Source organism: Melopsittacus undulatus, chromosome 5 (genome assembly GCF_012275295.1).
Source record: "Melopsittacus undulatus isolate bMelUnd1 chromosome 5, bMelUnd1.mat.Z, whole genome shotgun sequence".
Classification (NCBI taxonomy): domain Eukaryota; kingdom Metazoa; phylum Chordata; class Aves; order Psittaciformes; family Psittaculidae; genus Melopsittacus; species Melopsittacus undulatus.
This window is the reverse complement of record NC_047531.1, coordinates 81,295,375-81,316,290: the sequence shown is the minus strand read 5'-3', so window position 1 is coordinate 81,316,290 and position 20,916 is coordinate 81,295,375. Positions and strand designations below refer to the sequence as shown.

The following is a 20,916-nucleotide window of genomic DNA, read 5'->3' as shown; positions in this document are numbered from 1 at the left end:
AAGTTCTCGTTTATGTTTTCCTTTATGGCTTTTACATTCTGTTTTCTTGTAATAAGAAATGAGAGGGACTCTCCAGAATATCTGTAGGCAGTTACTTTGCAGTCTTTCTCAAAAGAGAGCAATTTCCTGATACTGAATCTTTTTTCCCTAACTTGAGCAGGTTAAACCTCCTGTGGAAGGTAATAATTTCGCAACCCTCCCTCCAAAGTCTCCTTCTCATGGTGCCACAGGCGACGAGGACAGTTTTGGTACCCGTAAAGCCAGATCCTCCTTTGGACGAGGCTTTTTCAAGATAAAAAATAACAAGAGGACTGCAAGTGCCCCCAATCTGGGTAGGTATTGTGCACCTGCATGCACATTTTGTGTATTTTGAACGATCTTAATAACCACTGTAACTGTAAGAAGCCTTAGTCTCACTGTGACTTGGTGGCACTTTGCTCAGTAGAAGGTTTGGAAAATATCAAACAGCAACAAAAAAAACCCTTCACTGATGTAATGAAGTATTTGATCTGTTTCAGCCTTGCTGTGATAGCTCTCCTGGGACCTTGTAGTGGATTGATGCTGTTTTGAAATGCTAGCTGTCTGGCAGTAGTTCACACATGGGATTTGTGGTCTTTTTCTTCTCCTGGCTATATCCTCAGTTTATCTTTCATTAGATTTTCAGATGTGCAGAAATGAGGCAGCAGCCTCAGTTTTCCTCTTCATGTGTATTTAAGCAGCCTTGCAAAAGCGATGGCAACAACAGGAACAGGATTGACAAGTTATTCAAGCTCACACAGAATGGAGGGGAGGTTGTTTTGATGTTGTCATTTGATGATATTTGCACTTAACAAAGAAATAAACAAAGTGTTATGCTTAATGCTGAAGTCATTGTTGCCACCAGATGAAAACCTACATGCATTCACTGCACTGCTGTAGTAGTCTTTCTGCTGTTCCAGTTCAAGCGTCAAGTGAGTCGGTGCATCAGATCTACTGCCATTCATGTAAAGTTTTTTGCTTTCTCTTGCATGAGATGCAGGAATTTATCGCTATCTTTCAGAACCCCAAAGGGTTATAGCTTCTGCTTTGTTGAGCAGAAGAGTATCTTGTTCTTGCCTATTCAAGACAATTTTAGACTTCTGTTGGAAAGAAATAACATACCTACACATTTATTATATGTTACCTGTGTTTGCCTGTGACATAGCATAGAAACTTGCTAGCTTACTTGGAATAGATGTACAGTCTATTCTGAGGGTTAGGCTCTTAGCTTTGGTTTATTTCATGTGTGCATTTGTGTAATTGTTTGTTTCATCCTGAAATTGTCTAACAAAGTGACTGTCATAAAGGATTGGAAGATGGGCCATCTAGATCAGGGTCCTGTAAATCTGAGTAAGTTATGTGTGTTATCCACATTTCGGTGCTTCTGAAATCTGTAAAGCTGGTGTCCAGATACTTGCCACGTCATGAGAGCTCATGTGAGTCACATGCCCTATGTGTCATGGAGCAAGTGACCTCCCTGCACCAAAGTGACTGTGGTGCTCTTACCCTCTCCACCGTAGAACTCCACTGCATTTCTTTTTTGTGAGAGGGGGATTAACAGTGAATTGGTAATCCTAATCTCTGTGTGAATTCAGTGTTGCGTGTGGCGCATGTGTCTCATGTACTCCCCTCCTTTTGTCTTGTATTTTGCTGATGTAAGTTTTGAACTGTGTTTTACCTTGTCCCTCTGCGTGTTCTCTCCCGTTGTGCTGCGTGTGGTTATGTGCGTTGTTTGGATATCTGAAGATCGCAGTCGAAGTGCAAGTGCACCTACTTTAGGTATAGTAGTCCTGCATGTCTGCCTGTGCCAGCGCTGTGTTGTGACTGCTGCTAACAGCTGGTTATGGCCACACACTTTTCAAACAAGAACTAGGCACCAGAGCTCTGCATTGAAATTTTTGCCCATCGCTAAAAGGAGTATTCATGTAACATCTGCCCTCTGCTAAAAGTCAGCTGTGCCATTTTGTAGTAACTGCTACTAATCAGAGATTGCGGGTTCATTTGCAGAGACCTTTGCTGTAACTTTGAGCACAGAGTTGCCCACAGACAAAGTAGTAGGTGAATCAGTGATATTTAAGTTCCAGAGGCACCTTTGTGCTCTCATCTGTCCTGGAGAGAGCTTAAAGGGTTGCAAAGCAGGGAATGAGGTGTATTTCCCAGGTGTTCACTATGGGGAGTGCTGGGGAGTAGGTTACATAATTCCTCTTCTAAGATGCAGTTATTTATTATATAATAAGCAAATGAGAAGTAATTAGGGCAAATGGGGATGGAGCCATTCATATAGGAAAAACCAGTCTAGTGGTGTGAGTGTTCCCTGGGTGGTTACAGCAGGGTCCTGCCTTAGCAAGCAGAACTGTGTCAGTCGGGGTTGTCATACAGCCACACAGTGTGCTTCTCGCTGATGAAGAGACCAAGTGCTCTGGGCCTGCTTGGTTTCCCATGTGGCCCATTAAATGCTCAGTGTTCTGTGGGGTTGTGTCAGTGTGTTGAAGGGAGTCAGGTACTAGGAGCAAATATTGCAATGCCTGCAAATCTCTGCTACTAATGCACCCAGCCTTGTCCTAGTATCCTCTCTCTAGAAAGCTGTTCAACTGTACTTTTTCTAAGCTAGCACTTTTTTTTCTACAAGTAAAGCAAAAATCACACATGCAAAAGCCTGGTTTGACATTAGCGCTGGCCCTCACTGGCAGGTATTCAACAGTGATCAGACCAGAATGCCCATATATAATCTTCTATGCAGCCTAGTTGCCTCATTGCAAGGTTTAATATCTAAAGCATTAGTGGAAAATGGGACATGTTCAAATGTATTCTGACTGAATCATCTAAACTTTGTCCAGCTGGCAAAGCCTGCAGTTTATTGCCATTTGTGGCACGTTGTGGCCGCCTCAGTGTTAATTCTGTGGCTTGAGACTACGTGTCCCAGCAATATACACTCTACCTTGATTCACATCACTTCTTTGTTTTTCTCCTGGAAACCTAAGAGTCCATTTCAAAACCAAATAATGGTCATCTAATTAAACAGCTGTGTTAAAACATGGTAAAAATGGTTACAGGTCTGATTGTCAGCCTGCTGCCGGCTGCCTTGCCATAGCTGCTTCATCTGAACAGGCTCATGCTGTCACTGTTTCCCAGCAAGTAAATGGCATAAACTCCACATGGTAGTTTAATTCAGCTATCTGGCAGTTGCTGGCACATCTCTGCTTATGTAGCCTAGTAGATACTGCAGTTATTTTAAATGATCTTAAAATAATTTTCTTCTTTGTAAGTTTGGTTTTGTGACAACTTCCCTTTTGGGGACAGGAGCCCTCAGGTTTGTTGTCATGGAAAACAACAGCTATAGATCAAAGACCTAATGTTTTTAGAGTGGGTGGTAATGTGTAGGGTCTCTAATCAAGAGAGGCATTGTGCATCACTCAGAAGATCAAGTTCGAAAAGAGACTAAATTCTATGGTGTTTCTCTGCAGAGGAACAAAATATTCCACAATTTGCAGAAATGAGAGGAAAGTGCCCTCCTGCTCCTGGGACAGTTGTTTGTTGCTGGAATTTACGGGATGGGGAACTTATGGAATACTGCAGGTTATTAGGAAAGATGCCTGCGGGAAAATTACTTATTTTTCTGTGCTTTGGGGACTCCTGGTTTGGTTCCCTGCCATGGCACTGAATTATTTCTGGACATCCTTGTGCCTTGGCTCTGTCTGTGAAAGGACTGTAGGAGCACTCCCCAAGAAGAGTAAACTTGGGACTTAATTCTCTGATTGATTCACAAGGTGGTTTTTGCCCATCTTGGATGCAAGGCACTTAACTGGTGCAGAGCCTTGCCTTGGAGTGTTCCCAGTCAGGCCCATGAAGGAGGAACACATATTGATTCTCCTGGATTTTCCCATCCCTCTCTGGCCTATTTCCTTAACATGGTGGCTCTCAATAACTTTAGCAAGAGCTGTTCCTGAGTTCAGAAGAGTGTGTCTGTACAGTGCTTCTTGAGTGGATCTTCATGGGGCTATTGTTTTCTGACAGCTGAAACAGAGAAGGGATCTGCAGATAACTTGGATCTGGCTGGCTTGCGTCCTTGCTCAAAAGAAGCAGATAGTCTACAGATGACACCACCTTCTCCGGATTCCAGGAAGAAGGCCAGGGGAATCAAGAGATTATTTGGAAAGTAAGTAAAAGATGAGAAATTGCTATTCTCCAGAGATGGGATTTGCACAGGGGTTTGCTGGGAACACACCTTCCCTTTTTCCCCTCTCCAGTGCATGGCTCCATGGTTTACTGTCTCAAGTGCAGGAGCCAGTATGGCATTTGACAGCAGGTAGAAGAAGAGCTACAAACCCTGTGTAGAAGGTCTTGACTATGTCGGTTGCAGTAGTAGCAGCATGCCTTTTCCTTAGCCAAATGTGAATATGCTTTCTTCCATTTAAACTAGACTCAAAAGAAGCCAGTCCACCACCTTCAACCCAGATGACATGTCTGAGACGGAGTTCAAAAGAGGAGGGACAAGAGCAACTGCAGGGCCACGACTGGGCTGGTCTCGAGACCTGGGGCAGTCTCACAAGTAAGACAAGTGGTGCAAAGCGTGCTGGTACTTGCCTTCCCAGCAGCTCCAATTGAGCATGGGACCTAAAGGAGGAGCACGGTGATGAAATGAAATGAAATGTCTCCTCTTGTGACAGACAGAAACAAGCAGATCTAGGCTGTGTCCTCCTTTCAGAGATGATCTTTGTAGGCTTGAGGTTGTTTCCTGGGTGGTGGGGTCCTGCTGCAGAGTAGAGCGTTGCTCATGGCTTCAGAGTAGTACAGTTGTGAGGCCATCTGAAGCAGGGCATGAGCCCTCACATGGCAATGACAGATATTCCTCTGTTATGTTTTCTGGTGCATTTTGGGGGGTTAAAGGCTAATGTGGAAAATCATGGTCTCAATTCAGAGTTTCAGTTGCGCAAGGCAGCAAAGTGGTTGTTTTCAGTAATATGTATAGACTGTGTTTACTGTGATAGTGACAGGAGATCAGCAGCAATCAGCACTTCATGGTGCTAGCAGTTCAGAATCATGGAATAGAATAGTAGAATGGTTTGGGGTGGAAGGGACCTTAAAGATCACCTAGTTGCAACCCCATGCCACAGACAGGGACACTTTCCACTAGACCAGGTTGCTCAAAGCCCTATCCAACCTGTCCTTGAATAGAGACACCCTCTTCTTTGTGAGACTCACAAAGAAGCTGACCATGATGCATGTTCTTCACCAGAGACTGTCCCAGTTCTCACAAAATACTAGTATATTAGGCTTAGGTTTTGGGTTTATCACTATGTATGAGAATAGGAGATTTGAGGCATGGGATTAATCAGTCTTTTTTTGGTAAAATCTCCTGTAGTGAGCTGGACATGCCATTCGCAAAGTGGACAAAGGAGCAGGTTTGCAACTGGCTGCAGGACCAAGGGCTAGGCTCTTACATAAATAATGGCAGACACTGGATACTGTCTGGGCAAACACTTCTGCAAGCTTCTCAGCAGGATCTGGAAAAGGTGAGAGATGTTGGAATCACAAAACCATTGCTATTTCCGTGCATGTAAATCATGTCTGTAAGATGCACCCAGGAAAAAATAAAACAAGATGAGGTTTTAAAATGTTGTCATCTGCAGTGATGCCAGATACTTCTCTTTTTAGTTGGGTTGCAATACTCTGTAATTAAACTAATAATTAAATGTGATTTAACTTCATTAAGCATGGACATACCAGTTGGCTATGCCACCTTCTATAAATATGCACATGAGAGTGCTTCATTATCATATGGGTTTGTAGCCTTGCTTCATTAGCAGTCATGTATGGTGCAGTTATCTTATGCCTGTGTGAGAAGGGTGTAAAAAGCTGCTGGTTTGGTGTGATTGTATTTTCTGCCCATTTTACACAGTGGAATAAGGGTTTGTTACACGCAAGGTGGTCAGTCTCTTTGTCTTAAATCATTACAAAGTTGTCTTTCTTCTAAAATTAGAAATAGGAGAAAAAATGATCCAATTTATACTTTGAATCCACAGCACTCACTAACGTGTGAATTTTCAGCTTTTAAAAAAGTCACTCACCAAATAGCCTGTTTTCTCACTAAGGCAGTGGGATAATTCAGAGCTGTAGTTACAATACAGCTGGAGTAAGGGAAGTGTGATATGCACATAGTGACATGTAATGGTATTATCAGAGGTGACATTGACTAGCAAGCATTTGTGGAAGTGTATATGGGATTGAAGAGCTCCTAGAATGGCTGCACTTGCAACTAAACCAAAGAAGGTGTTATGCATTTGGAAGCATTAATTATAGTAATTTGTGGACTTTCATATGCTCTTAACTAAATAAATCTCTTAACCTTACCTGTCTAAGTGGGGGGGAAGGAAGTAGTCCCATCAAGCATCATTCTGAATGCCAACATGGTCTATACTGTGGGATTTTTTTAACCTGGTATGAGAATATTATGGCAAATATCTTTGTGCAGTTTGGAATCCACCATATTTGAAATCAGCCCACCACAGTGAGAGGGCCTTTCCCTAGTGCTGAGCAGGTGCTAAATGATGCTGATACTCAGCAAATAGAAAATACACCTGCCAAGTCACCAGCAAGTGCTGTATGCAGTGTGACTCTGAAACCATTTATAATTAAGCAGCTGGAGAAATAAAATACAGTATTATCTCTAGATTTGATGTTTTCCTTCCATTCACAGGAGCTTGGGATAAAGCACCCATTGCATCGGAAGAAGCTTCAGCTTGCTCTGCAGGCACTTGGATCTGAAGAGGAAAACAATCACGGAAAATTGGATTACCACTGGGTTACCAGTAAGATTTTATTACATGCTGAAGCAGCAACTTAGGGGTTCCTAATCACAGCTAACTTGGGGTCCAAAGGATGAGAACTTGGCTACCACACTAATGTGAGTGTCTCTGCCTTAGGGTGGCTGGATGACATTGGCCTCCCCCAGTATAAGACCCAGTTTGATGAAGGAAAGGTGGATGGCCGAATGCTCCATTACATGAGCGTGGTAAGTACATCACTCTTCTTTTTTCTCACATCTTATTCATGTTCTTAGTTTCACTCTGCTTTTATGCACGAGTGTACCTCCAGATAGCTCACTGAAGACCAGGTGAGACCAGAGAGACCCTGTTGTCACTGAGCCTATTGTTGCAACTGCAGAGAATCTCAGAATCCCAAGGGTTGGAAGGGACCTCGAAAGACCATCTAGTCCAATCCCCTGCAAGAGCAGGGTAACCTAGAGTACATCACACAGGAACTTGTCCAGGCGGGCCTTGGATATCTCCAATGTAGGAGACTCCACAACCCCCCTGGGCAACCTGTTCCAGTGCTCTGTCACTCTCACAGTAAAGAAGTTCTTCCTGATGTTAACGTGGAACCTCCTATGCTCCAGTTTACACCCAGTGTCCCTTGTCCTATCACTGGATATCACTGAAAAAAGCCTAGCTCCATCATCCTGACACCCACCCTTTACATATTGGTAAACACTGATGAGGTCACCCCTCAGTCTCCTCCAAGCTAAAGAGACCCAGCTCCCTCAGCCTCTCCTCATAAGGGAGGTGTTCCACTCTCTTCATCATCTTTGTGGCTCTGCGCTGGACTCTTTCAAGCAATTCCCTGTCCTTCTTGAACTGAGGGGCCCAGAACTGGATGCAATATTCCAGATGCGGCCTCACCAAGGCAGAGTAGAGGGGGAGGAGAACCTCTCTTGCCCTGCTAACCACACCTTTCTAATGCACCCTAGGATGCCATTGGCCTTCTTGGCCACAAGGGCACATTGATATTAAATTCACATAACACCCTCCAACCTCTCCATCCCAACCTTCCGGTTCCTCCTGGACTGGACACTGGAACGGATTGCCCAAGGAAGGTGTAGACGCCCCATCCCTGGCACTGTTCAAGGCCAAGTTGGATGGGGCTTTGAGCAACCTGGTCTACTGGAAGCCTGGGGGGCTGGTTGGAACTAGATGATCTTTTAAGGTCCCTTCCAACCCAAACCATTCTATGATTCTGTGAATAGCTCATAAATCAGGTCTTCAAATTTTCTGGATGATCGTAGGGAGAGTGCTGAGGAAGGTCAGAGTGTCAGAGGCATTGCTACTGCTACAAGGATAAGCCAGAATGCTGTATTTGTCTGTGTGCTTCACTGCAGTGTTTAAAGGACCCCTTGAAACTGTAGTGGGGGTCCTGTGTTAAGCTAATGCTAATATCTGTAACCTATGGAAAACAGAAGGCCTGATACTGCTGCTCACCTGCAGGTATTTTCTATATTATTTCCAGCTTTAAAGATACTGTCTTACCGTGGAAAAGCAAACATAGTAAGCAAGAGCCCAGACCCACACATGAGAAATGGGCGATCTTGTGCTGAACATCTGCGTGTGACACTGATGTGCTCAGGCAGTGTTAGCTAAGTACACAGAAGTGCAAATTCTGTGGTCACAGTTCATGCAGCTGGGCCTTTGCTGTTCAGGTTGTTATTAATTAGTAGCAGCAGGTGGATTGTTTGTCTTCAGTGAGCAAACATTCAATCTACTTACCTATTCATGTGGGTGCACAAGTGAAAACAACCCAAGCCATTTCCTTTGAAGACTCTAGTATTAAGAGTCAACTTGTTTGAAAACAAGCTACATTTAATAGCTTTTGCATTATGTATTTCAAAATGCTTAGCACCAGCATCAGCATCCCACTTTACTGCTGGTCAGGTAAAGCCAACACAGCAGGTTTCCTTTGTGTAAGGTCTCAGGTAAGATGAGATAAGACCTTTTTTCTTCTCTGGAGACAGAAATGCAAACTGAGCATTGCTAATACTAATTCCTTCTGTATGACAAAGAAGAAATCAATCACACCCTTGTTCTTTCATAAGCCATGCCATGGGCAGACTAAAAGGTACTTTTTTATGCCATATTTGCATGTATTTTGAGTAGGCTTTGCAATAGCACTGGGAGAAAGCCTAAGGTTGATCAATCTCATTCTCCTCCTGTAAGACAAGCACAGTGCTGCTGAGGAACTGCAGCCACTGCCCAGGACTGACCTGCCTCACCTGCCTGGCATGACTATGCTGTTGAGTCCATTTTGGTCAAAAGTTAAATACTCGCTGCTTATGTAGTGGGGTTTGGGGTTTGTACATTAGTGTAAAATAGTAGAGCTTGGTCTTGTGTTAGGAGACTTTACTACTACTGTATTAACTGAATGAGAATGAATGTGAGTTAAGATGCAGCATAGGCTGTAATGGAAGGGAGCTTTGAGTATTCAACAGTCAGTCTTTCTTGTATTAAAAAAAGAAAGAAAAGTAGTAGGTTGACAGAGAAAGCATGTAGCGCACATATATTCTGACCAAATAGAGTCCAGTATTCATAACACATAAGTAACACTAAAACATACTAAGCCAGGTTAGCCCTGGCACAAGGATGTATAAATGTATCAAAGTCAGCCAACTTGAACTGGTGGAGAATTGGACTTCTGAGACACTTCATGTGTGTGTAGTAGTGCCTGTGCATGGTAGGACCTACCATGACAGTGAGCTGGGGTAAAGGAAACTTAAAGTGAGCCTCTCTGCAGCCTGGGTATGGTCACCCTTTCCATCATTCCATCATTTGTGACAAGCATTTATGAAAGATACAGCATTTGCAGTTGTGGGAGACCAACCTCGCACACCTTCTTCTCCTCTGTTTTCATTCTATCCATACAGAATGCTGCAATTTTCAGGATAATTTATTGGTTTTGGTTACACTTTTAGCTGGGCATTTGTGGTATTAATACTTTTGGCAGGATTAAATGCAGGTGCCATGTGAGTCTGATGCACTGTGTTTGGAAAGCTGCCCTGGTTCTAAATGGATGGCTGAGGGTGCGTCATCTTACCCTCTTCCCTCCTTGTTACCCCAGTTTCCCTACAGAGCTCTATACCCTGCTGGGAGAACACCACCCCAGAGCTAGTACAGTGCAACATGGGAAGCTTTCATTTTGGGACTGATGGTTTGACATTAATCATGTGTCTCATATATTAAAATCTTAATCCAGAATGTATCAATCAGGTGTGTCTTTTTAAGCCAGGGTCTGAAGCACTCTCCTCCAATTGGGTGCTGTTCCACCAATAAGTATGTTTATGTTTGATTCTCCTTCCTCTTCGACAGGATGACTTGCTGTCCTTGAAAGTTGTCAGTGTCCTTCACCATCTCAGCATCAAGAGAGCCATTCAGGTTTTGAGAATAAATAACTTTGAGCCCAACTGCCTGCGCAGGAGGCCGTCTGATGAGGTACTGCCTTAAAATGAAGCTGTGAAGAGGAATCCTCTCTGTTTTTATCCCCTCATGTTTCTAATTATTCCTGCTCTGCTCTCTCCTTGTCACCTCCTTCCTATTTCATTCTATTTCATTTTCGCTTTCCTTTTTCTTATCTTGCTGTTCCACTCTCATGCTCTGCCACTACTACCCACAACACCACTTACTTTCCTCCACCTGCCATGGTCCCAGATTCATGTTCCCCTTGCCAAATCTCCCGCTTTTCTTCTTAACCAACAGCTGGCTGTTTTGGCCTAGTCTCTGATGTGTTGTCTGGAACATAAATCATCATGAACTCAGTGCACTGTTCCCTTAAGTCTTATGTAACTCTGGAATATTAATGGTTGTTTCAAAATGTACTGTGTAAAAGGGGGAGTTTGGCCCTCTTACCAGACAGGAGACTGCCATCAGTTTGTTTTGGAAGCTGGATAGAGCAATGGATGATGAAGCAGCTCAGACTCTTGGATTTAGATTCATGATGTGTATCTGCAAGAAAAGCACAGCAACTCATGGAGCTAGCTAAATTTTCAGTTCTATCGGTAGCAATTGTAAGTAGTCCTAGTGCACAACAGGTGATGAAATGATGTGGAGCATAATACAGATCTGTCCGCTGTCCAGACCCATGGCCACATTGGTGTTGCTTCAAGACAGCAATCCAGAAAGAGCTGGCTGTTTCTTTCTCAAGTGCAAGATGGGCTTGCATTCATGAAGGGCAGGAGAGGTTTGTTTCAATGGAGACTGGGGCTGGGACAGCTGGGATGGGAAGTCTCCTTAACTGCTGCTCCTCCTGTTCACAGAATAACGTCACACCTTCCGAGGTCACCCAATGGACCAACCATCGCGTGATGGAGTGGTTGCGCTCTGTTGATCTGGCAGAGTATGCACCTAACCTGCGGGGGAGCGGTGTGCATGGGGGACTGATGGTAAGGTTTTTTGGCTGCCTTGTTCTATTTTGTTAAAAGAACACATGGCTGAGAATTGCGAGAGCAATGTTCTGTTGTTATCTGTGCTCCACACTCTTCTTATCCTGCTTAATGAGAAGTCGCTATCAACATTTAGTACCTTTTTTCTTAATGGACATGACTGTCTTGGGCAGAATTAGCATGGGCAGCAATGGCTCTGATTACGTGTATTCTCCTTGCAAGTTAATTTGTGTATGGTTTTCTCCACCCTCTGTCCTACAGTGCTGTACACTGCTATTACGCTGTTAAACAGCTGTCTTTCTTCTTAGATCTGGTCCTAGACCTGGATATGTTCTTACTTTGTGAGGAAGGCTTGTTACTTCTGTAAAATCTGCAGTTTCAGTGCCAAACCAGGATTGGTTTTAATTACCATCACAAACTCCAGACAAGACTTACACTTGCACAAGTTTGTTGTGGTGATGAAGAGGAATATCCCTGCTCCAAACATCTTACATCTGTTTATTTTCCATGATTCCTCTAGCTATGTTTTCCCAAATTAAAGAGGATGGCGGGTAAACATTTTGTGGCAGCTTCACACATTACATGAGCTAAGGGTGGATTCATCTGTTCCTTTCCTCTTACCTCCCAATTTTTTTTCTATTTATAACTCAAGAAGGAAAGCCTGGAGGTAGCATTTTATCAGTCCTTTTGTTAACTCTCTTCTCTCACTCGTTGTCGTGTCTTTAATATACAAACAAAAACCAGAAAGCAATCTTAGGAATCGACCAAGATAGGCATGTCTGTTGATGTACCTGAGACCTTGTCACACAGTACTGGCTTCAGCTGGATTCTCTGTGGTTTGATTAATAGGTTTTGGAGCCTCGTTTCAATGTAGAAACCATGGCACAGTTGCTGAACATCCCACCAAACAAAACACTACTCAGACGGCACCTGGCCACTCATTTCAACCTCCTTATTGGTCAGGAGGCCCAGCAGCAGAAACGTGAAGCTATGGAGTCCCCAGACTACGTCCTTTTAACAGCCACTGCCAAAGTAAAGGTAAGTCAGTTGGTCTGGGTTGGTGCATGAGCATCCAGGCAAGCATTGAGATCTCCACTGTGCTGGCTTTATCTGTGTTTGGAGGGCAGTTCAGTAAAATCTGAGAAAAGGGGCTGGCTGCTAATGAAAGATGCATGAAAGCAAAACTCAGCAGATCTGGGTTTGACACTTGTTTGACATTCACGTTTGACACATGAATGCACCACACCTCAGCCTCTCACATGCACAGAGAAGAGGCAGTACTCTTGTAGTTGTCCTTCTGTCTGTCCTGTAAGGTGTTTTAGAAGGGAGACTGTCTCTTACTATTTATGTGCTCATGCTTTAATGCAGTGGGATTCTGATCTCATTTGAGATCCTTAAAGGGTGTTGTCTGAACAATTGTAGAATAAGGGGACACATCTTGTTCCTTTAGATGCATTTAGCATGAAATACAGCTATTTAAAAGATCTTTATTTATTAGAGTAGTGCGGTTTTGACCATTATTGAAACACCAGTAAGAGATCTGTTAATTCTTTGCTGATTGTCTAACCTACTGTCAATTTTCTCTTCACTTGTAAGCCAAAGAAACTTGCCTTCAGCAGTTTTGGAAGCCTGAGGAAGAAGAAGCAAGATGATGTGGAAGAGTATGTATGTCCTATGGAGCTGGGACGGGCATCTGGAAGTGGGTCAAAGAAGGGTTTTAAGCCTGGCCTGGATATCCGAGTATATGATGATGATGATCTGGACAGGCTGGAGCAGGTAAGCCAGTTCTAGCAGTCTGCAGTCCTTGACTGTACTGTCCGGTTTGGTGGAGAACCTTGCTTTTCACAGGGAGCCTTCCTTTTGCTTTGGCCTGTGAAGGTCCTGACTTGCAGTCACATAGCATTATTAACAAAGTGTGTCTCAGCCCAGGGAGGTTCAAGCTGTGAATGCAGTGACTTTAGGACCTACTCCGGCATGACTGTTCTGTCCTGGTGGTGCACACTCCTCCCTTGCTCTGACCATTATTGCTGTAATCAAGCAGTTACATTATGTGTGGCACTTAATTGCCACTCTGTCATGGCATACAATGAATTTATTATTGATTCAGTATTCACTGTTCTTTTCTTTTGTAGATGGAAGATTCAGAGGGAACAGTGAGGCAAATAGGAGTGTTTTCTGAAGGCATCAACAACTTGACAGTAAGGCTTAAAAGTGGGGTCTGTGGAATAAGATCTCTGTTTCTGTAAGATGGGTATAAACCCCTTGGCAGTCACTAGTATTAAATAGTGATGCTATTTGATACAAATACACTAAGTACAACTTCTCTTTGCTGTTAGTGGCTCTGTCAAGCAGCTGAGTTTTGTAGTTTGGGGGCAGTTGCTTTGATCAGTCTCTGTGTGGCAGGCCTTAGTCTTTGGCTAGCTTACTGGTCTCTGAGGGCTAAAATATATAAAGTACAGTGTAAATTATGGATATACTGAAGCCTCATCAAACTCACGGTTAGTTGAGGTTCTCTGGGTTTTGTACACGGATGGAAGGGAAAAGAGAACTTGGTGCTACAAGAAGATACTTGCCCATCTTGGCAGGAGGTCCCTCTGGCTGGTGGCCCATGGTCGCCAGCTCTCCTCACAGAATCACCACCCTCTGGTGAGGGCAGAGGCCAATGGTTTGCCTTTGGGTGGTGAGTTGCCAACTGAGGGTCGCAGCACATTTTCTGGGTGGAAGCCCAGGTCCAGCCTGTGCTCCCCGAGCCATTTGGGCCAGCAGGCAGCAATGAGCTGGCTTTTCAGCAGCATGGGTGATAAATGTCCTCAGCAGAGCAAAGCAGTGGCTGGCAGGGCTGATGGTGGTGTTTGCTGCCAGGCACAGGACTGGACCATCCCAAGTGCCTGATTTCAGTTGCAAGGGCCTGAACCTTGACTTTTCCCTCCTTTCCCTTCCAGCACATGTTGAAGGAAGATGAAATGTTTAAAGACTTTGCAACTCGCTCTCCTAGCACCAGTATAACGGATGAGGACTCCAACGTGTGACAGTAACCACCAGGCACTGGCAAAGGCTCACTTTTGTATGTGCAAGAAACGCCATCATTATACATGACGGGCAGCAGATCATGTACTTTACATTGCTCTTGCTTCTGTTTCTTAGAAGTAACACTGGGGGCTGGAGAATTTAGGAAAATGAAAAGGTGCCTACTCTAAAGTTGCCATAAGAAACACGCTGACACTGGTGAATGGTAATTGTTTTTACTATATTTAATGTACAAACTGGTGATTATGTTTCAGAGTGTTGCATTTAATTTTATGTGGTATAATAGTGCTCCTTTTGCTTATTCATGGCCTCAGATAATACTTTATATTGTTTCAAAATAACAGAAGTTGTTAGGTAGAAGTATTGTGTCTGTAGATATCATGCACCAGCTTTTTCTAGGCTCTCAGCTGAAAATAGATGTTCCTGCTCTTTTTCAAGTTTATTTGTTCAGCACAAATGCCAGTTCTGCCCTTCCCACAGTATCCAATGTTGAATTTTAATCATCCATGCCCCGCATCAACCCCTCAGTAGCTCTTGACTGTTGCTCTTATTTTTATACAGTTTTATAAAAAAAGAAAAAGGAAAAAAGAAGTATATGAAGTACATATAAAAACAGAAATTTAGATTTTGTGAGAGAGAGTGATGGAAAGTTCGAGGTGTGGGGGAAGGGGAGAGGGTTGTAAAAAGAAATTATGCCAGTTTGCATACCAGCTGGTTACTGGAAAAGGCAGGCTGACCTTTGGAACTGTTTTCTTTCATTGCTTTTTACTTAAGTGCACAGTTTAATGATCTTCCATTTGGGATGATGAAACAATTACAAAGCAGGTTTCTTCTAGCAGTGACTCATGCAGGAGCTGCACACTTTAGAACACCTTTCTTGTTCCCAGCAGCAGTAGTTAGAGCATCCAAACAAGGTGATTAACACTTCTGTGCCATAAAAACTTCCTCTGAGTTGAGAGTACTCCCTGCATATGGAAGAGATATTTCTGTGCTGTAACTAACGTAAAGATGGTGTAGTTGCAAAAAAGTATAAAGTTATATAGAGAAATGTATAGGAAATATATTATTTCAGAATATTAAACCTAAGGTGGGACTTTCTCTCCAAGATTCAGCTATCAAAATCATTTTACCTTCTCAAAGCACAGCTCCTCTGCTTTTGAAGATCATCAGATTTTAATAACTAAGCCAGTGGAAATCTTTTGTCAGACTCAAGGATGTAACTCTGTTTATTACAGTGGTCATTCGTACGGTGTTGAACGTTGCATGTATTTTAGCACAATGGCATGAAGCTTCTTTGCTTTGTAAGGGCAAAAAAAGTACATCTGGAATTGTTCCCTGCGGTGGTGTGTTGCTGTACCGAGCGTTTGTGGCTTGTTTCGTCGCTCTCCTTGCTGGAAGTGAGACTGTTCCCAACACATTGCTCTCATGGTGCAAGGGGTGTCAGATTTGTGCTGATGTTGTGGGTGTTTATGAAACACTATTACCAAAGCTAGGAGAAGAAGAAAGGTTCTTACGGGGTTCAGGGTTCAAGGGCTTCCAGGGAGCTCCCATCATAGATTGGGGTAGATTGGAGACACACTCTAGCATTGTATTATTGTAATTTGATAAGCTGTTGCCAGCCTGGTTCTTTGAAGGATGTGCAGCACAGGCTATTATTTATGTAGCAAGATGAAAAACTTGATGTGGATCAGTTGTGTTACACATAATATCAGGTGCTGCCATTTTCTCTTTAGTTATTGGAGCCAGGCAAACAATCCATAATGTATACGTAAAATAGTTTGTGCTGCTTAACAGTTACCTACAAACAGATCCCAACTGAAGCTTTATTCAGTATTCCTGACGAATTCCTGTCTGTAAATAATTTGCTGACTGTTGTTTATTCCTCTGCAGTCTTGGGGGTGTTTGAGCTATTTTATTCAGGCAGAAATACCCCATTGTGGAATACCTGCTCTCAGCTTTAGGGTGCAGATGCTTGGGATGGGAATTCAGGGCTCACTTTCTGTGAATACTCTGTAATATGGTTGTTACTCACATGTAAGTTGAGCTTAAGACCCTGCTCTCCCAAATGCTGTGGAAGCACTGGGAAGACACGGTGCAGGCCTCTGAGCTAAAGTATTCCTCCAGGTTCAATCTCACTAGTGAATATGACTGGATATTCACAGGAAAACATAAGGGGACCCAGTAACACAATATTATGTGCTGAAATAGGCACAAGTAGTCTCTGATTTCTCTTCAGTCCAGTGCTATCCTGTCAACAAAGGCAGATGATGGTTTAAGTAAGTAAGTCCAGTGTAAGTAGCATTCTGCTCCCAACAACCCCATTCCTGCATTCACCAGTTGGAAGTCAGGTCATCACTTTGAAGCTGCCTGTCCTCTGAACCTTGGTTATTTTATGGGGCTGGAATATGAAAGCAAGTGATCAAGTCAGGAAGTTTATATGTGCATGTGCACACAATGATACTGTTGGGGTATTTAAATTTGCGTGTGTTTGAAGAGGGCAACATAACTATTGTGTATTGCCACATAAAATCCAATAAAGTCTGTGGAAAATGCCAAGTGTTTCTGAAACCTTGTTCTTTTTTAATATAATATCCTTTTTTCCCATTTTATTTTCATAGGAAGCTTGTTTTGTTCTATTTAAAAGACGTAGGAGGGAAGAGAGGCAAAATTGCACATACTTTGTGGATTCAGTTTGATTGTCAATAGTGCCTGCAGAAGGATTCAGCCAACAGCTAAGAAATCAGCTACCCTCAGTCTTTTTACTTATTTCCAGAATCCAGATTTGAACCATCTCGGGTTGTTTGCTGTGGTGTCATGAGGAAGCACTTCCTTGTTGCTCGGTGTGTACTCCTTGCTGGGTGCCAAAGGAAACACCAGCTCTGGCCCTTCTACCTGTATAGAGCTACTCTCTCTGATCCCAGGTGTCATTCCTGTCCCTGTGCCCTCACAGCCTTCATCAGTCATGGGAGCTCCAGCTACTGCATTGTGTTGCTGGGGTGAAGGTATGAATGATGATCAAGGTTTTACCCAGCATAGCCCAGATAACAGACCAGAAAATGCAGGATCCCTATCTTGTGACCTTAATTTCTGTGCTTTGTTAATCAGCAGATGAACATTACAGTGGGAACACTGAGGATAAACACTTTGAAACCCAGACTATAATAAACTGTTGTTGTCTGGTTTTTTACAGTAATGAGGAAAAGGTAGATGTGTATCCATCAAGAGCCTATGGAAATTAAACCCAGCTTTTTTTATGTTTAAATTACATACATGCCTCCAAACCTGAGGACTTCTGCAGGGCAGCCTGTTCCAGTGCTCTGCCACCCTCAACATAAAGTTCTTCCTCATGCTGAGGTGAAACCTCTCGTGTTTCGGTTTATGGCCATTGCTCCATGGGCACTGCCAGGGCACAACTGTAGCAGCAGTTACTACCGGGATACAGGCAACAGCCCATCAGAAAAGATCACTGTGTCATTTCAAGCACCCTGTAGAAGTCCTCAGGTTTGGATGCATGTGTTTCTCAGGGTGATTAAAAGAAAAGGTTGTTTCATGTCCAGGAACCACCCAGTGCCAATAAAATGACTTCTCTGTAATAGTCCTAGAAAGAGACCAAAGGCGATAAGATCAGTCTGGAATGAGATAGCATCAGCTAAAGGAATGGTGCCAGAGTTAACAACAAGAAAACAAGCAAAGGTGAATTCAGTAGGTGTGAAAGCCACTGGGCCTGTCGGGCTGGTTGCTGTTCAGTCAGCTGCAGAGAAACACACAGGAGGAAGCCTGACTGCCCTGCAGAGCAGCAGCGAGCTCACAGGGCTCAGCTCTGCCACTGCCATGACCTTCAGCTGGAGGGTGGCAGGTTAGCCATGTGCATGCTCAATAGATCTGGCTGAACCCGGTGCCTACATAGACTTTGATGGAATAAGAAGGGACTTCCCTGAGGTGTCTGCCTGTGGAAATGACCTCCTGCATGGAAAATGGGCCAGAAGGTCTCACACAAGGACAACCCACAGAACAAGGCTGAAACTCATCATCTGTGTAGTCTTCAGCTGAGGTGTGGTCCACATATCCCAAAGACTGAAGAACTACCTTGGATCCCCAAATTCCAGCCAGCCACAAACATGCTGAGTGAGATTTTTGGTCAACTTCATCAGCTTCTGCCTGAAAAAGGGAATGGAGGAGGGCATCACAACTGGCACAATGACCAAGCAGCAGCCCTCCCTGTTTGGGGTGGACTGGATTTGGACCCTGTCTGGAGCTGACAAGCAAATCAAACTTCAACTTGCCATGCAGGCTTTACAGCTGGCTGAGCTTTTCCATAGCTGAGGTGGTGGTGGAGGATTGCTGCCTGGAAGCTGCACTGACAGACGAGCGCTTCCAGAACAGGAGCAGGTTTGAGAAGCTGGTGGAGTTCTGGTGGGATGGGACTGCCTGGGCTTGTTCATCATGTTCTCTATTCCAGGGAAGCCCAAGGACATCCAAGGAGTCATGCTAGACAGCATTGCCAAGGAGGAGCAAAACTACCGCCTGTCGGGCAGGGATGCACTGTGGCAATTTGGCACCAGTACTGACGGCTTCCTGCTCACAAGACATGTTGGAAAACTGCCTTGGTACAGAAACTGGACTGAAGGAGGTGGGCAGCATGTACATAAGCTTCCTGTAAAGCACTGGGTACAGCAGTGGCACTGAACCCTGGCACCCTGGCTGCATGGGGCTCAGCGCTGCCTCTGGCTTTTCTCCTCACACAACATTCCCTCCACCCCCTTAATTCCCACCTTCCCCTCCAACCATCACATTCCCTTGGCTCCTGCAGGAGCCAAGCTGAGTCAGTCTCTCCAGGTTTAAAACAACAGGACTCACCTGCCAGAAACATGTGTTTATGGAAGGCAGTCATTTTTCCAGAACATTTTGTTCACCAGACATAAGTGTTGGCTGGAGCCAGTGAAAGCTTTATCACCCTAAGCCTTTGGGCGGTCATGGTAGAGCTGACTCACAGCCTTTGGTGCCTCTGTGGCAAGTGTTTTTCCATAACAGGAGGTTGAGTCTGTAATACAATGTAATGGTCAAGATTTACACCTAGCTTGAAGGACAATACCAGAGCTCAGAAATGCTGGTTTGGAGGTGTGAGCTTGGTTCCCAACAAAGAGGTAAAACCCCTTCCTCTTAGAAATGGCTAGAAATGGGCTGTATGAGAAACCTATTACCTGCTGCTTAATAGAAGATCAGTGTCAGGCTCTGGAGGGCTTCAGCACTGTGACTGAAAGGCAGGGGCAGGGTCAGTCCCAGCTGCAAGGCCTGTTCCTGCAGAGTGGCTGTGTGAGGACAAGCAGGGGCTGAAGGCAGTGACAGGTGCTAAAGCAAACTTGGTTAAATATCGATGAGTGCAGATGAAACCTGGCCCTGGAGATGCTGGTGGGAGTTCTCACTTCTCATGGCAGCAGCTGTAACTCCTCACCATGCATGGCAGAGAGCAGAAGTCTTGAGAAGGCAAATCAGGTCACTTGGAGTTTGGAGTAGCTCAGTGGCTGGTTGTATTTAGCAACTGATTTATTGCATTTCCCTCTGCTTTTTAGTGGCTAGAGTAAGACTTCGGGATTGCACCATTGTAACTACTTTCTTTCAGCCACTGTTAGCCAGGGAAGGAAGACCTGATCAGTTGACACATTGGAAAACTCAACTTCGTAGTAGTGTGAATAGCTTGGTCACTGCACAGCTCCTCTGCCTGTAGTTTTCTTATAAGTTTAGTCCTTTTACTTAATAGAAAAAAAAGTAACTTCAAAAGCTTATTCACACTTTATCCTCCCAGGGTGTGGGAGATGGAAGGGACAGCAGGAGTGCATTGGTGATTGATCCTCCAAGGTGGAAGGCTGGGAGAAGGGTCCCTGTGTGGCTGAGGGCTAGGCTGGCAAGCTGCAGCAGCTGAGAAATAAAGGGTGTTACTTAGGCAGCTTTCTATAGCATAGGTGTGGAGGCTGAAAGGTGAAGTGAGATAAAAACAAGCACACGTAGAACTGTGAAACTTCTTTTGCCAAGTCCTAAATGTAGCTGGGTATGGAGAAGGGAAGCCTTTTGGGTTTAAAATAGTTCATTGCAAGACAGTTGTTTTTAAAGAGCTGCTATCACTGTGGTTTCTTTCTTTGTAGCAGGGGTTTGGTGGGGCAAAGAGGAAAGTTCTGGTGTTTTACAAAGAAAACATGCATAGTTTTATGTAGACAACAGATAGTGGGAATATGTGGAATTAATCAGGAGAGTTGTGTTGGTTTGGGGTTTTTTTTCCTGTTTAAAGTAACAGCATAATCAGTGCTGCAGCAGTACTTGGTTTATAAAGTACTTGGTTTATAAAGAACCAGCAGAAGAGCTTTAATTTTGCATTAATTTGATGTCTTACTTGCAACTAGTATGTGTTGCTTAAGCTCTTCAGCTCTGCAGGGATACTGTTCCTCTGAAAACTGGTTGGGCTTTTTCTTTCGGATGCTTTGCATGCCTTTGGTTTTGGAAGAGGAAAATCAAAGTGTCTGGACTATAGTTCAAACTATGGCAGTTATACACTTGGGCAGGTACCAATGTGATTCATGTCCTTCAAAGTGTCCCTGGTACCTCGGGGATGTCATGCACCCTTGGTGTTTCTCCTGGGAGCCAGGGTACATTGCCCAGGCAGCACTACACTCTTC

General features: G+C 44.0%; 2 protein-coding genes across 5 annotated transcripts in view; both read left to right on the top strand.

Annotated features, from left to right (window-relative positions):
* Positions 1-16,804, top strand: part of PPFIBP1 (PPFIA binding protein 1) — a 112,498-nt gene extending 95,694 nt beyond the window's left edge. For 2 of the 4 annotated variants that reach the window (XM_034062822.1, XM_034062824.1), the window contains 13 exons: positions 161-332; positions 1,765-1,797; positions 4,033-4,174; positions 4,439-4,567; positions 5,381-5,531; positions 6,716-6,827; positions 6,942-7,030; positions 10,152-10,274; positions 11,096-11,221; positions 12,071-12,259; positions 12,818-12,997; positions 13,354-13,419; positions 14,164-16,804. In XM_034062822.1, the coding sequence (XP_033918713.1) occupies positions 161-332; positions 1,765-1,797; positions 4,033-4,174; positions 4,439-4,567; positions 5,381-5,531; positions 6,716-6,827; positions 6,942-7,030; positions 10,152-10,274; positions 11,096-11,221; positions 12,071-12,259; positions 12,818-12,997; positions 13,354-13,419; positions 14,164-14,250 (1,599 nt within the window). In that variant the 3' untranslated portion in view covers positions 14,251-16,804. The remainder of the gene's footprint in view (positions 1-160; positions 333-1,764; positions 1,798-4,032; positions 4,175-4,438; positions 4,568-5,380; positions 5,532-6,715; positions 6,828-6,941; positions 7,031-10,151; positions 10,275-11,095; positions 11,222-12,070; positions 12,260-12,817; positions 12,998-13,353; positions 13,420-14,163) is intronic. The other 2 variants (XM_034062823.1, XM_034062825.1) reach the window with 1 other exon arrangement.
* A 1,418-nt stretch (positions 16,805-18,222) lies between these two features.
* On the top strand, positions 18,223-18,908 carry REP15 (RAB15 effector protein). The gene is given in 5 exon segments (XM_034063334.1): positions 18,223-18,272; positions 18,274-18,567; positions 18,569-18,657; positions 18,660-18,831; positions 18,833-18,908. Coding segments are annotated over 5 exon segments (681 nt in total).
* Positions 18,909-20,916: the final 2,008 nt, after the last annotated feature.